At 36.7% G+C, this 14,519-nt stretch overlaps 1 protein-coding gene across 1 annotated transcript; it reads left to right on the top strand.

Annotated features, from left to right (window-relative positions):
* The first annotated feature begins 252 nt into the window (after positions 1-252).
* On the top strand, positions 253-13,304 carry LOC105038511 (uncharacterized). The gene is made up of 12 exons (XM_019848699.3): positions 253-565; positions 2,436-2,501; positions 4,910-4,998; positions 6,584-6,630; positions 6,723-6,803; positions 6,902-7,067; positions 7,410-7,653; positions 7,734-7,799; positions 9,073-9,192; positions 11,700-11,769; positions 11,904-11,941; positions 12,693-13,304. Exons 1-12 carry the CDS (start codon positions 372-374, stop codon positions 12,757-12,759), a joined length of 1,248 nt encoding a protein of 415 aa, XP_019704258.2. The 5' UTR covers positions 253-371; the 3' UTR covers positions 12,760-13,304.
* Positions 13,305-14,519: the final 1,215 nt, after the last annotated feature.

Genomic DNA, 14,519 nt, shown 5'->3' with positions numbered 1-14,519 from the left:
AGCTACTAAATACAACCTAAAAATTAAAGAGAGCTGATCTTATGAGATAGCCATTGTGCTTAAAAAGTCATACAAAATTCGATCCAATGGCTCATGCCACGAAAGAAAATGAATCATTCTTTCACACGGAAGGTATGACCTGCATGGGGCAAACTTGTCATTCCCCGACCAATCTCGGTAATTTAGGACATGTTTATGGGCGTTCTCGTAATATCAACTACATGTGAAAGATCCTTGTAACCTTCTTCGACCGCCCTTCTCTTCCTCCTCCTCCAATAAAATCCCTCCGCTCCCTCCTACTCTCCTCGCGGCCGTTTTCTAGGGTTTTGCCATCTACGGCTTCCACCGGTCCCTCCCACACTATCGCGGCCATGGCGAAGCCCGGCCGAGCTCGGCCAGCCACCCCGTCGGGGTCGGCTTCCGCCTCCTCCTCCCCCTCGCGCTCGACCTCCGGCTCGTACTCCCGCTCGCGGTCTCGCTCCCGATCCAGGTCCTTCTCCTCGTCCTCCTCTCCCTCCCGAAGCGTGAGCTCTCGAAGCCGATCCCCTCCGCCTCAGAGAAGAAGGTGAGCTCGTACCTATCGAAATAATGCTCAAAATAGTCTCTTGATATAGTTTCGGAGCAAATAAAGCAGGTTGATTGGTTCTTTCCTAGAAAACGAGGGTTTTGATTAGGATTTCTTTGACCAGAGAAGTAACTCAGTATTTTCGCGTTTACCAATTAGAGAATATAACTGTCGTAACGTACATTGCCTGGTAAATAAATCTCTTACTGATTTGAGGGTTTTATTGATGCCTTTTCTCTTATATGTGCTGCATTTTGGGTTAAAACAGTGGAGCGCTGGTGCCTATGTTGAGGTTTTTCCTCTTTTTTCTTTTCATTTTTTCAATATTTTACTGCTGGGAAACTGATGTTAACTTTTCTTGCGCGCTTTCATATCAAGATCACTGCATAACTGTACATACGTCGGTGTTGGTTGCCTTTTGGGGCATTTCTCGGCTTCCAACCTTTGGTGATAACTTTAAGTGTTATCCAAAGAATTTGAAAACAATTAACCAATTAAATGTCATTACTTTTTCTTAGGTTTCGTCACTTCTTTTCACCTAACTAGGCGTGGCACTTTTTGACCCAGATCTGGAACTGCCCACACCCACCCAAAATAAATAGGTTTAGGAGAGGGCTTTTCATAATTGGGTTAGGTGTTATTAGCTAAGATCAACCTGAATATAAATGAGTTGTCTATGAGTTTGCCCTGCAGACCCTCTTGAGTCACCATTAGTTGAACAAACCTTTAAAATCCATCTGCAAACGGTAGGATAGTGATAATTATGCAATGAGCTATTGCCCAGTCAAATATTGGTTTGGGTGAAGGCTTCATAATTATGGGTAGGATAATTTTAAGAATCATCAAAAAAAGGGTAGGATAGTTAAAAAGTCTAAAAGGAAAAGTGGAGGTAATGGTGCCTGTAAGATTTATCATGATTTCTTCCTCCTTGCCTTTTTGTTTTATTTGGATGCCAGCTTTAATTCACCTATTTTTGAACATATTTTATGTACATTTACTGAAGTATAAAAAAAATTGATAACTTAAATTCTAATGGGTTGGTGGGTTGGGTAAAGGCCCAAGTTAGCGCAATCCATTGCCATCTCTACACCTGATTGGAAGCTTGATCTCTTCATGTTAAATCTTCTGGATAGCAATCTATCTTTTTCAAGTCTAATGTGCTTCAGACTTGGGTTTGTATCATAGAATATGTAAATCAGCTTCACTGATATCAGCTCCATTTGAAGACTAATCTTTCTGAAGATCAAAGGGAATGTCCTCTAGTTTCCTGTGCATTATGCTGAGTGGAAGTCTGGGAGGATGTGGATTTGTGGATCAGTGTCTGACAATATTGAGGAGATGCTTGTAGAAAGGTGGTAATGTAACTGCTATACAGCTGAAAAGAACATGGGAATTATACAATTAGACTTTGGTTTATGCACAGTTAACATCATTGTATAACTTGAAAGCAACCAACTTCCCAACGAAGTTGATTTGTTGAATTTATAAGCCAACCAGATTTCATGTATATTATGGTCATTGGGTCATCCAGTGACATGTATATCTATGGTCTTTCATATGGGCCTAATATATTTATTGCTTTTATCTTATCAGCTAATTCTTTAGTTCTTAAATTGCAAGAAAAAATGATTGCATAATTTGGGATAGTTAGAATATTATATAGCCTTTATCATCTAATTGGAGTTCACTTGAGTGAGACTAGCTAATAACATTATTATCTGTTTATTCTGCTGAACGAGAAACACAAAGAACAGATGATGTTTTTTTTTTTTTTTTTTTTTTTTTTAATTTGTCTATTTGTTATTGTTCTGTTGTTATCACTTGCTTTAGAATAAATGCATGTCTTATATGCTGTTCATTGCACTTCCAGTCCAAGTGCTGCAGGTAGAAGAGGTCGTTCACCATCACCACCTCCTAAAAGAACTTCACCACCAAGGTGGGATTCTATTTAACAGTTTTTTTCCAGTTTCATTATGTTATTCAGTCAAGAGTTGATCGTATTGGATACATAATGGGTATGCTCTCAGGGCTATTTATGTTATAGTGAGTATCCTTTTGGCAATATTATCTAGATTTTGTCTCTGGTTACTGCACCACTATCATCTTAATTTCAAACTTTCTGCCTTTTTGTCCTGCAATCAGCCACTTGATCAGCCATTCTTTCAGATTGGTAGTTCACATTTAAATGTTAAATTTATCAGAACAGGACAGAGTTTATATTGGTCCAATCTGTCCATACCTAATTAAGGAGTGTTCTGAATTCAGTAGCTAATTTTGGCAGTGGTCCATCTTCACAAATTTAGGTAGGTTCTAACAGATTAGATTGACAAAAATAGCATTCCAAGGTGATTTCTAGTTATTCATTCATCGATATTTGCTTAACCTCAGGAGGAAAAAGTCTACATAAAATGATAGCCATGGCATATAGTGGATTTAAATGGATACATTATGGTGGGGAAAAGTAATGTCCTCATTCTTAATATAGGCATAATGATGCTAAGAAAGTGTAGGCTCTCTAACAGTAAAGGCAAAGATATATCTTCAGCTTGAGAGCATGGTTGGGGTATGTGGTTCCTTTTTTGGCCTATCTAAAACAATTTCATAGGTTTTTGTAATTGAAGTAGAATTTTGAATTTTTTGACAAAAAAAAATAAAAAATAAAAATCCTCATGGAAAGTAAGGAAAAACAAGGTAAATATATTAAATTATACATTAGTTTTGGTGGTTTGGTATCTTTGAAAAACCATTAAGAATTATTAGGAAAGAAATCTTAAGAGAATTATTAAGTTAAAAAATATATTAGACTGTTATTTAATCAAAATCTTATGTAACACACTGATATATGTATAATATACATATATATATATATATACACATATATATATATACACGCGCGCACGCGCACACACACACACATGTACATATGTACACACATGTACACATATGTACGTACATATGTACATATGGATGTGTACATGTACATGTATACATGTGTACATATACACATCCACATCCATATCTACATGTGTACATATGGATGTGTACATGTACATGTATACATGTGTACATGTACACATCCACATATACATGTACATGTATACATATACATATATACACATATACATATATACATATGTATATATCTATATACATATATACATCTGTATGTACGTACGTATGAGCACACGCACACATGCACGCGCGCGTGCGTATATCAGGTTGACATAATAAGAGCTTTTCTATTTTGTAAAATTTAAATGTCAATTTTTTTATATCTAACAAGATGTGAGACATGTCTACCATACTTGGTTTCTATCAATTTAAACATGTTTAACATTTCAAAATTTTAACGTTTCTTGTAAATTTTCATGCCAACCGATATGCACTTTTGGTATACTTCGAACTCGCAATCTTTGATTTTGTTTGGAGGCTTATTTTTCTCTCTCGAGAGAATGCTCAACTCAAAAATAGTAAATCATGAAAATGAGGTCTTTTGCCCCATGTTTGTCAGTTCGAACCAAAACTGTTTAGTTTTTTGTTGAAACTGCATAAACCAGTCAGTTTCAACTGAATCTGACTAAAATTGCTGAAAACGTCAAATCTTAGGTTGTTTGGATTGGTTTCGGCCAAAACTTTTTATATTTCAGACAGAACATTGTGTTTTTGTTGAAACTTTGAGCCATTTGAGCGACAACTATGGAAGTTGTAACATTATAAAGTATCATCTTATTACAAACTTATCATGTAGACTTTGTGGAAGGATTATTTGTCTACTTAGAAATAATATCAGAATTTTTGTTTTGTTTATGCAAGGAGTACCATTAGAAGATTTGTTAGGAGGATAACTGAAGGCTTCATAAGAAATGTTGCAAAAGATAGTAGGATTGTCAATATTTAACTGAAATTAAGTATAGATTGATTAATATGGGCTGCTCAGTGCTTTGGATTTCTTCTGGGCATTAGAAAAATTTGGAACCACCATCCAGATCGAAAGAACTCTTGACCTGACTGGAGAAACTGGCCGTGCTGACTCAAAATCAAGTGGCTTAGACCTACCTCCAGTATGACTTGATTCAAACGGACCTTATTCATTCTGTTTTTTTCCCTCATCTTGGTTCTTATCTGGCCCATTTTTTTCCTTTTCCAAAGCAATGAGTTGTTGCTCATGCTTGAACTTGACCGGATCTGTTATCCATTTATAAGTGGACAAGCTTGTACCTTTATTTTCTTTAGCTTGTTAGCAAATTTGCAACCTATATAGATTGTCTATGTGGCTAGTCATAAATGTCAACCCTTTCTATTCATTAGTGCCAGACAACTTTTAACAAGGCTTTTTTATTTCAGGAAAACATCTCCAGTTCCTGAGTCTGTGGTTCTTCACATTGATCATCTGTCAAGGAATGTCAATGAAGCTCATTTGAAAGAAATTTTCAGTAAGTTTTTTCTTAATTTTCAGTATCTAACTTGGACAGCTATTACTCTTGGCAAGGCTACATTTTGATCATTATTATTATCATAATTATTCTTGTCATCAATATTGTTATTATTATTATGATTTCTTTTAAGCTTGTTAGATAAATTTAAACTTTCAAAGCATAAATTTGGGTCTGTTTAGAAGAAACGCTAATTAAGCTTATCATGTATTTCAGTCACCAATTTCATTTAGGATCTATTAAAATAATACAGAGATGGATGAAGATATTTATAATAAAACTAGAGCTGGTCAGATGAAGTGGAAAGGTGCATCTAGAATATTACATGATTGGCACATATCTTGAAGACTTGAGGGAAAAATTTATAGAGCAACAGTAAAGTCTGCCATGTTGTATGGTTCAGAGCATTGGACAATAAAGAATGTGAAAACAAGTATAGAAGAAACGAGAATGTTAAGAATTTAAGGTGGAACATGCGGTAGAACTAGAAAGGATAACATAAGAAATGAAGTTAATAGAGGAGCTATAGGAGTTGCATAAATGAAGGACAAGGTGATGCAAAATCAATTGAGATGGTGTGGACATATACAACAAAGATATCAAGAGATTCCAGTTAGAAGAGGTGCTTTGGCGTGTGTTAAAGGTTATAAGAAAAGGCGGGGAAGATCTAAAGCAACATGGATGGAGGTTGTGAGAAAAGATATGGCAAAACTTTGCATAACATAACACCAAAGGAGGTTTGTGATAAGAATACTTGATGAATGAAGATCCATCCACAAAACCAACCTTGTATAGTTGGACAAGACTAAATGATTACGATTATGGTTATATATTTTAGCTGGGCAATAACTAGATTGTTCAGTATTTATTTTTTTGCACGAATGGGCTCCTATTTTAAAATTTCATTTTGCTTGTTAACTGTAACTTTCATGTGTTGTTAGCATTAATTTGTATGCATTTAAGGTTTTATTATGATGTTATCATTCTCGTTTTGTGCTTTTTAGTGGGACAAGATATAAAATTCTCGAGTAAGATAATGGGGATTTGTGATCTATTTGGGCAGAGAGATGGTTATACAATTTTTCACACAGACACATGCGTGCAACCACAGAGGGAGAAAGGGAAATAAATACAATATCTGACAATATCCTGGAATTTCCGGAAACAGTTGATGAAGGGTGCACAACAATCTTCAAGTTTTGTGAAACATTTTCTTAAAAATTTAGATCCTTCTACTACTAAGTGGGGGCTAAAGATCAGGACTAAACTCTGAAAACTATTTTTCATGATAAATTGGAAGTGAATAATTAGGAGATCATAGTCTTTAGAATTTGAGTCATAACTAGAAGCTTAGAACACTTTATAGTTGGATTTTATAGGTTGGTGACTTCAATATCTATATGTGCATCTTTCTCTGTATAGAATGCTTGCTTGACAAATGTATATTACACATCATGTTCAACTTCTCATTTTGACTGTCTTTTGGCTCCAAAGCTGAATGTCCTGGGTAGACCAGTATGTGCCATGACCAAATTTATAATGCAAACATAAAAAAAAGTCAGAAATTAAGATAATCCTTCTACAGGTAATTTTGGTGAAGTACTCAACGTGGAGCTGTCAATGGATCGGATTGTAAGTGGACAAATTTTGGTTATTCTATGTTTCTGATAATATAAATACCTCTCTTTTTTTGCACATGATTCCCATCTTTATTTTATAATCAGGTTAACCTTCCTCGAGGTTATGGCTATGTTGAGTTCAGGAAGAGGGCTGATGCTGAGAAGGCTCTTCTTTACATGGATGGCGTATGTGTTTGTCTCAAATAATTAAAAAAAAAAAAAAGGTTGATAGCGTATTGGTTTAGTTTATCTAAGTAATCTTCTTGTTGCAAATCTCATCACAGGGTCAAATTGATGGAAATGTTGTTCGAGTTAAATTTACGCTAACACAACGTCAAAAACCATCTTCCCCTCCAAAGGCAATTCCTGCTGCTCCAAAAAGAGAAGCTCCTCAGAGAGAGAAAGTTAGTGCCAATGCTGAAAAGGATGCTCTGCAGCGGCCTAGGGAATGTAAGCATCTGTAGAACTATCTTGTTTGAAGCTCAATTTGAAGGTGCTCTTGAATTAAGTGGATGCAGTCTTATTTCTTCTTATGTAACCGTTATATTCTTGTTTGTATTTTCTTTATTGTGTGTTTTCAACTTGTGATTTATTTGCAATCAGATGGTGAATCTGGCCTAGAAGTTTCCTGGAACTTTGCTTTCTTGCTGTTGCTTCTACCATCTAATTTTTTCCCTCTTCCATTGTATTATTCATACCAATACTTTTGGTTTCTTTTTGTACATACATTATTATATTTAACATATTAGGTTCTCTGATGTTGTCTGTTGTTGATGATCTCTATGCTATCAGCTTCTCCACGTCGGAAACCACTGTCACCTCCACGGAGGCGCTCTCCTCCAGCAAACCGAAGAGTTGATTCACCAAGACGTCGACCTGATTCACCTCCGCGTCGTCGTGTGGATTCCCCTGTTCGTCGCCGAGCAGATTCTTCTCCTTACCGACGTGAAACCCCACCTCGGCGGAGAGCACCATCTCCACCTAGAAGACGATCTCCTCCTACTCCTCCACCAAGGAGGCATAGATCACCTGCACGGTTAGTTATCTCTGCCATGTACTATCTTAGCTTATGTTCTTGTTAGTTGCCGCAATAATAACATTGACTCGTGTTCATAGGGTCTCTCCGAGAAGGGGTCGTGGTAGTCCGGTCCGCAAACGCTCCCCACTGCCTCCTAGGCGGCGGTTAGTTAGTCTTTACAACTTTTGATTCAATCCTTTCTTATCTTACAGTGATTCATCTAGGCCAGAAATAACAAAAGTTCCAGTCTGCAAGAAATCTCCAATTCCTCCTTCCCCTTTTCTCTCAAATATCATAAACTTGGAACACTGACATTCAAGCATTTATGAAATGATGGATCTGTTTTTATTATGAATCCTGATTCTGCATATTATATGATAAGGAGAAAAGGTTGACCAAGCATTTAGCCATAGTAATTTTAACCTGTAACTGCAAGTTATATCCTGATGTCATTGATAGAGGTAAAATTCTAGATGTGTCGCATTGGAACCTATATCTTGTTTACTCTTAAAATTTTAGACTTGTATTAATATTTGTCTTCATTATCTGTACCATCCAGGCAATACAACTTGCAACTTCCTCAGATTTTTTCTGTTTTCTGCAATTGTTTTCACTTACATGTTGTTGACATACGCAAATGGTTAACAATGGGTCGGTGTCCTATGCCATTTAAGTTTTTTAACCGGTTATTCCATTTTCTCAAACACGACTAGTATCAGCTTCCTCAAATTACGGAAGTATTAGATCCATCATAAGTATCGGATCTGGATTATTTTAGGTCGGTAAAATTCGCAATTTTGGGTGGAATCCTTGGAATCTGCAATCTTTTTCTTCATTTATGAATGAGTAAAGGGCTATAGGAGGAGACATATTTTGAATATGCAGGATGTAGTAACATTGGAGTGATATATAGTAATTTGAACCACTTTTTTGCCATAAATTGAAAATTTTGTTCCAAACTTGAAACTACATCATTATAATTTTCTGGAATAACTTTACATGAAGCTTTTTGAAATAATCTTTTATGATTTTGGTGCACTGTGGTGTCTAAAGTAAATATATGCATAAATGTGCCATAAAATTTTAATAGTTGATATGAACTTCAAGGGTTCCAAAATAACTACATTTGAGTGAAACACAAGCATGTATTACCTGGATTCTTCTAATATTTCCAGGATGTTGTTCTTTTCTTCGTCTGCCTTTTAAGTCAGTGGAAAAACCAAAGCATTTTATGAAGTCGGTGGTTCCTACCATCCATTTCTTTTTCACTTTTTTTTTTCAAAAAAAAAAAAAAAAGGCGTGGACTTCATTTATACATTGCAGGCCCAGTTCAAGATTTACTTTTCCATTTGCTGCTGTTAGTTTTGATGTTTCCTGAATAATTTTAGCTCCAGTTGATGTTAAGTGTATATTCTTAATTAAATTGGTTTGTTCCAGATCACCTCCTAGGCGACCAAGAAGCCCTCCAAGAAGGTCACCTCCTCCTCGCCGTCGCAGCCGTTCACCTCTTCGAAGACCTCCTCCTCGATCCCGTTCAAGATCAGTCTCTCCTCGCAGGTAAACAGCTAAAATTGTGTGATCCATCTATCTCATTTAGCTGATGTGCCCTTATTCTTTTTAAATTTTGAATCTGCTGTATATTTGAACATTGCGAGCATATGTTTAACCGAATGGGCATTTCAATGGCTTATACCCATATGCTGAATTAGATATGGTTATGGCTTTGTGATGAGGGTACTTAATTCTGAGTTTCCAAGTCTTTGTCATAGTAAGTTTGCTGTCAACCACCACATACAGGGCCTTGTACGCTGAATGCCATAAGCTATTGTAGTCAGCCAGCTTGAAAGCAACAAGTGCATACTTTTGTGATAGGGTGAATCTCCCATTCACTAAACAACAAACTTGTTTTTCGACAGTTTTTTTTACAACCTGCATGTGGTGGCTCGTATGGATATTTGTCATGGTCATCCTCCTCTTCCATTCCCTATCAATTATTTTGTTATTCTACTTGTCAATTTTTTCCTTGCATTTTGTTAGTTTCACATAAATGTTATAACCTTCTAAAGGTATACCTAGAGCAGCTGCAAAATTTGAAACCATAGATGTTTCTTGTGTGCCTGAAGGTACTTCAGTGTTCCTTTTTGCTAATGTCAGTCAAATCATCCAGTGTGTCATAAAAAATCTACTTGGATCCTTTAAGAATAGGAGGAAGAGTTAATATACAAATCCTCCTGCATCTTTTTTTCTTTCAAGTTCCTTGGCACTTATAGTGAGGATTCATAGCATTTTGATGAAATCTTGTGAAGATCAACCATACTAGAGGTTGTCATCTAATTATCTGTTAGAAAGGGTTAGTAGAAAAATATTTGATAAGTATGTTTAGGGAAGGTGGTTGTGGAGTGTCCAGAAGGTTAAATATTTGATAAAAATATTTGTGGCCTCTGGAAATTTATTGTAAGACAATTTTTTTTGGGAATGTCAGGGATTTGGACTTTATTTCTAGTATGATGTAATATTTGGCCATATTTAGACTAGCATCTATTTTGAGGTCTATATCATCATTAAGGCAAAAATAGTATTCTGACTCTAATCAATCTACTGTTGCTGCAAAGTTGCCATGGTTGCTGGTTGCTAGGAGGAAAGAAGGCTAAATTTGTTTTCTTGATGCAAGATTAGACCTTAGTGGCTCATTATTTAGTACCCTTGTTGATTCTCCAGCTCATATAGAAAATTTATATATTGAATTAGAAATTGAGCAAAGGCACATGGAGTTACAGGAAGGAGTCTTTTCTTAGTTTTTATTTTGTGACTCCCTGGAAAAGGTGCAGCTCTATGCTGACTATTGAGATTTGGTTTTGATATTTATTGTATTATATAACAGCAAGAAAAAAAAAGTCCTACTCATGCATGGTGCTGGACGTCCTCCCAATTTTTTAATATAAATAAATTCTGTCTCCTGTCAATGCATCTCAACCCTCAAACTCATTGTTGCAAAATGAAAAGTGAGAATTACTGACACGCATCTGTTTGATATTTACATGTCGACAGCCTCACATTTCTCCCCCAGTTCTCTCTCTAACTCATTTTCTTCTAACAAATCACAGCCATCCATGCGTCCTCTGAAATGCATTGCATGTGCCAAAGACTAGTAATGCCACTGACTGCAAATGCTTGGATATGCAGCAACGAGACTTGGGCACTCAATATTGAGATAGAAGACTTTTTTTTATGAGTTTTATGGAGCTGAACAAGAACTTGTTGACCTGGTGTTGGTTTTTTCTGGAGAACTTGATTTGTAAACATTTTGTGTCAAATCCCAGACATGGTGTTACAGTTATAAAAATAAAATTTGATTTTAATGTTGTGTAATATGGCTGGTAGTTTAGCATGGTGAATTATATTTTTCAGAAATTTAGTTTCCTAGAGAAATTTGTTTTTAATGTTGGTTTTTTTTTGGAGAACTTGATTTGTAAAATTTTGCAGCAAACCCCAGACATGGTGATACAGTTATAAAAATAAAATTTGTTTTTAATGTTGTATATTATGGCTGGTAGTGCGGCATGGTGTATTATATTTTAAAAGTTTAATTTCATAGAGATATTAGAGGGATGATGAGAGTCTTATCTATCGATAACTCTGCCAATTATAAGATGTCATTGAAATATGATCATCAGTCACACTTTGATTCACTTCTTTATTTTTCTTTAATTCTTTAATTGTGAAAAATCTTAATATTGATGTAATATTAGATTAAATGAACAGAGTTTCTGAACAGCAGGTATTAGATTCTGAACTACAAGTGAAGAGTTTTTTTTTTGGTTGCCAAATTAGAGCTATTGCTAATGAATGGACAATTTTTTTTTTCCAATTTATATATTTATATCACATAATAAAATATTTATATGTTACTGATTAGTGATTAGAGCCAATGTTTAAATGGAGAGCATTTTTGTTTAAAACACCTGCTTGCATGAAATTGTTCTTAAGTCTATTTATTTACTAGTTTAAGCATGGAGTTCTCATCTCTTTCAATCTTTAAATTCTGCTTCTCTAATTAAATGCAGGGGTAGGGGACCACCTCTGAGGCGTGGAAGGTCTGGCTCATCATATTCTGAATCACCCAGTCCTCGCAAGGTTACTAACACCTCCCAAAAAAATAGAGGCACACATATGAACGAACACATCGCGCACACACCATAAGTACACTCAGATTTTTTTTGAAATTATGGAAACCGCCTATGGTGAATTATTTTTCTTTTGTGAACCAGGGAGCTCGAAGGCTATCAAGAAGTCGCAGTCCTAGGAGGTAGCCTTATACTTCTTTTTCCCATGTTGCATTTGTTTCTTGGATCACCTTTTCTGAGCTGTCATGGGTTATCCTATTTGGATTACAACCAACGTGCTAGTGGTGTTCTGATCCTTGAGGTGAAATTTAGATTCACAAGTTCTAATGGGGAATGAAAAATGTCCTTCGGGGCTATGCATTGGATGGCCCTTTGAAATCACGTTGATCTCTTATATGGATAGAAATCACTGTGGGGCATGTCAACGTGCCCATGGAGATGCTGGCTGTTGCACTACCTCAGCTGCTAGCTTTGCTCTAAGGTCCTTCCTTGGGATCTCGCTAGATGGCTCTCTGGATCAGCCTCTTCTAAGAATGCTCTGTACATCTTGTAGGTCACCAGCTATAAGGGATTAAAAGTAGTAGTTTAGGTTCAAAAGTAGAAACAATTGCATGCAGGCCATGAAGATTTAAGTAGTTGGGACGATCTTTATAGGTACCAAATAGCTAGCCCTCTTTATTTCTCATTTTGTCTTTATCTTCACTGTAAATGTTACCTTTTGGTCATGCTTTGTTTCCTTGCCTTTCTCTTTTCCCTTTTATTTTTTTTTTTTGATGGCAGTGTGATGCATAATTTCCCTGTTCTCCAAATCTAGCAGTTACACTTCTTAATTAGAAAAAAAATTCTTTCCTGTCCCATATCAGGACTAAAGCAAGCTCAATTTTCCTTCTCTCTTACATTGTGTCAAATCTTTCTTTACAATGTGCTGTATAGGCCTGTTAGAGGGAGAAGTTCCAGTCTCAGCCGCAGCAGCAGCTCCCCTTCCCCCAGACCTAATTAACATTTCTTGGGTCGTGAGATTATGCAGGTACCTCTCTTTCCCTCCCCCCCCCCCCCCCTCCCCTTCTCTCTCTCTCTCTCTCTCTCTCTCTCTCCCTCCCTCCCCACCCCAACCCCCAACACAAAAAAAGGAAAAAAAATGAAAAAGGAAAGCCCAATTGCATCCCCTTTCCTCCTCTCGCCCCCCCTTGTTTGTTTTTGCTGTATGCACAGTGATGCAGTACAAAATTCCCACATGGTGCAAGACAATGTCGAGGCATATCAAAGATTGGGTGACAAGGTTTCAGAATGCGCAGAGTTGTCTGATTTTATTTGTCTGGATATTTCATGGAAAGAATTCCTTGGTGCAGTTCTACCTTGAAACTGTGTTGAATGCATTTTAAGCTTCTATTTGGAAATTGTACTAGAAATTCTGTCGCACAAGGTGTTCCATCTGTACTAAACCTGGCTAGATGGTGTTCAAACCCCGTTTGTGTTGAACTTATGGTTACCTTATGTTTTGTGACAACTGGATCTTTTAAAACATATTTGGACTTTGGCATGACACTATATCTCTCTGACATCATGTCCATGAGTAGATCAGTTGCTTATGTTATACATCTTTTGAGAACGTAACTAAGTTGCTGATTATTTGGCTTGTGTGGCGGGCTTACCTCATGTGAAGTATGCTTGCAGGCCTATCTTCTCTTCTTTTGACGTTAAGGGCATGGACCGGTACTCGAGAATGTTTACTTGGATATGTATACATCCAATGTGGAATGGGATTCCTGTTAGGACCCACGCTCATTGGACCATCAAGTCCCACATGTTGTTAGCCGTTGGATGGAAATCTGGACTTCAAAAATGGGACAACATGAATTTATTAGGTGAGAGACAAGAGAGATGCATCGAGTAGGACGGTGGATCATAACAATTTTGCTTGCGCATTTGGAGGTTTAGGATAGCTGATAAGGTGGATTGACCATGAGTGAAACATTCCAAAAGAATATTTTATAAAGGTTTCATTAGTTATAGCTGGTGAACTAGCTAGAGCTAGAAGAACCCATGGAGTTGATATGTATTAGAAGTAGTCATATTAATCGTATGGCTATAAGTTGGTCAGGGCCTGTTGGTTTTGCTTCTTTTTCGGCTTCTTTTGGAACTCACGATCCAAAATACATGGCTATGGATGGTTTCTGTCAGTTTCTGCTTATTTTGATTATATTTGGTTCATTTAAAATATTATAAAATGAGATAATCATTAAGAATATGGCTTTATTTTGTTTCCATCTCTGTTTTTTTATTTCATTCTATTGGTTGTATGGATAGGTGATACAGCCAAAGATTTACTGAAGGATGAACTCCAGTATCTGATGATGATGTGCCAGTATGTAAGGACTAAATTTGGCAGGGCATTAGCTGATCTCAAAATGATTTGGAACGCAAGAACATTGATGCCTCTTGATTCGAAAAACAAGGGGACAAAGAAAAAACTGGCTGCCATCAGCTAGATATTCCGTAGCTAGTGGTTGCACTTGCTAGAATCTGAGAAGACCGAGCTATAGCTTTTGTGACTACCATGTTTCATGGGAATTTAGCACTGGTTATTCCTTGATGCTGCCCTGCAGTAACGGTCTTAATCTTGGCCGCATTAAATGTAGATACTTTGTGTTGCCAAATGGCGTGCCCTGACAGATCCTAGGTTCTCCGTCTGCATGCAGTTTTGAGTCTGATTCTATTGCAGGGCACCAAGCAGTTTTAAAGAGATGCTGTAATAGTGCA

This window comes from Elaeis guineensis, chromosome 1 (genome assembly GCF_000442705.2).
Source record: "Elaeis guineensis isolate ETL-2024a chromosome 1, EG11, whole genome shotgun sequence".
NCBI classification, from domain to species: domain Eukaryota; kingdom Viridiplantae; phylum Streptophyta; class Magnoliopsida; order Arecales; family Arecaceae; genus Elaeis; species Elaeis guineensis.
The sequence above is the reverse complement of the archived record's forward strand: the minus strand, read 5'-3'. Positions and strand labels throughout refer to the sequence as shown.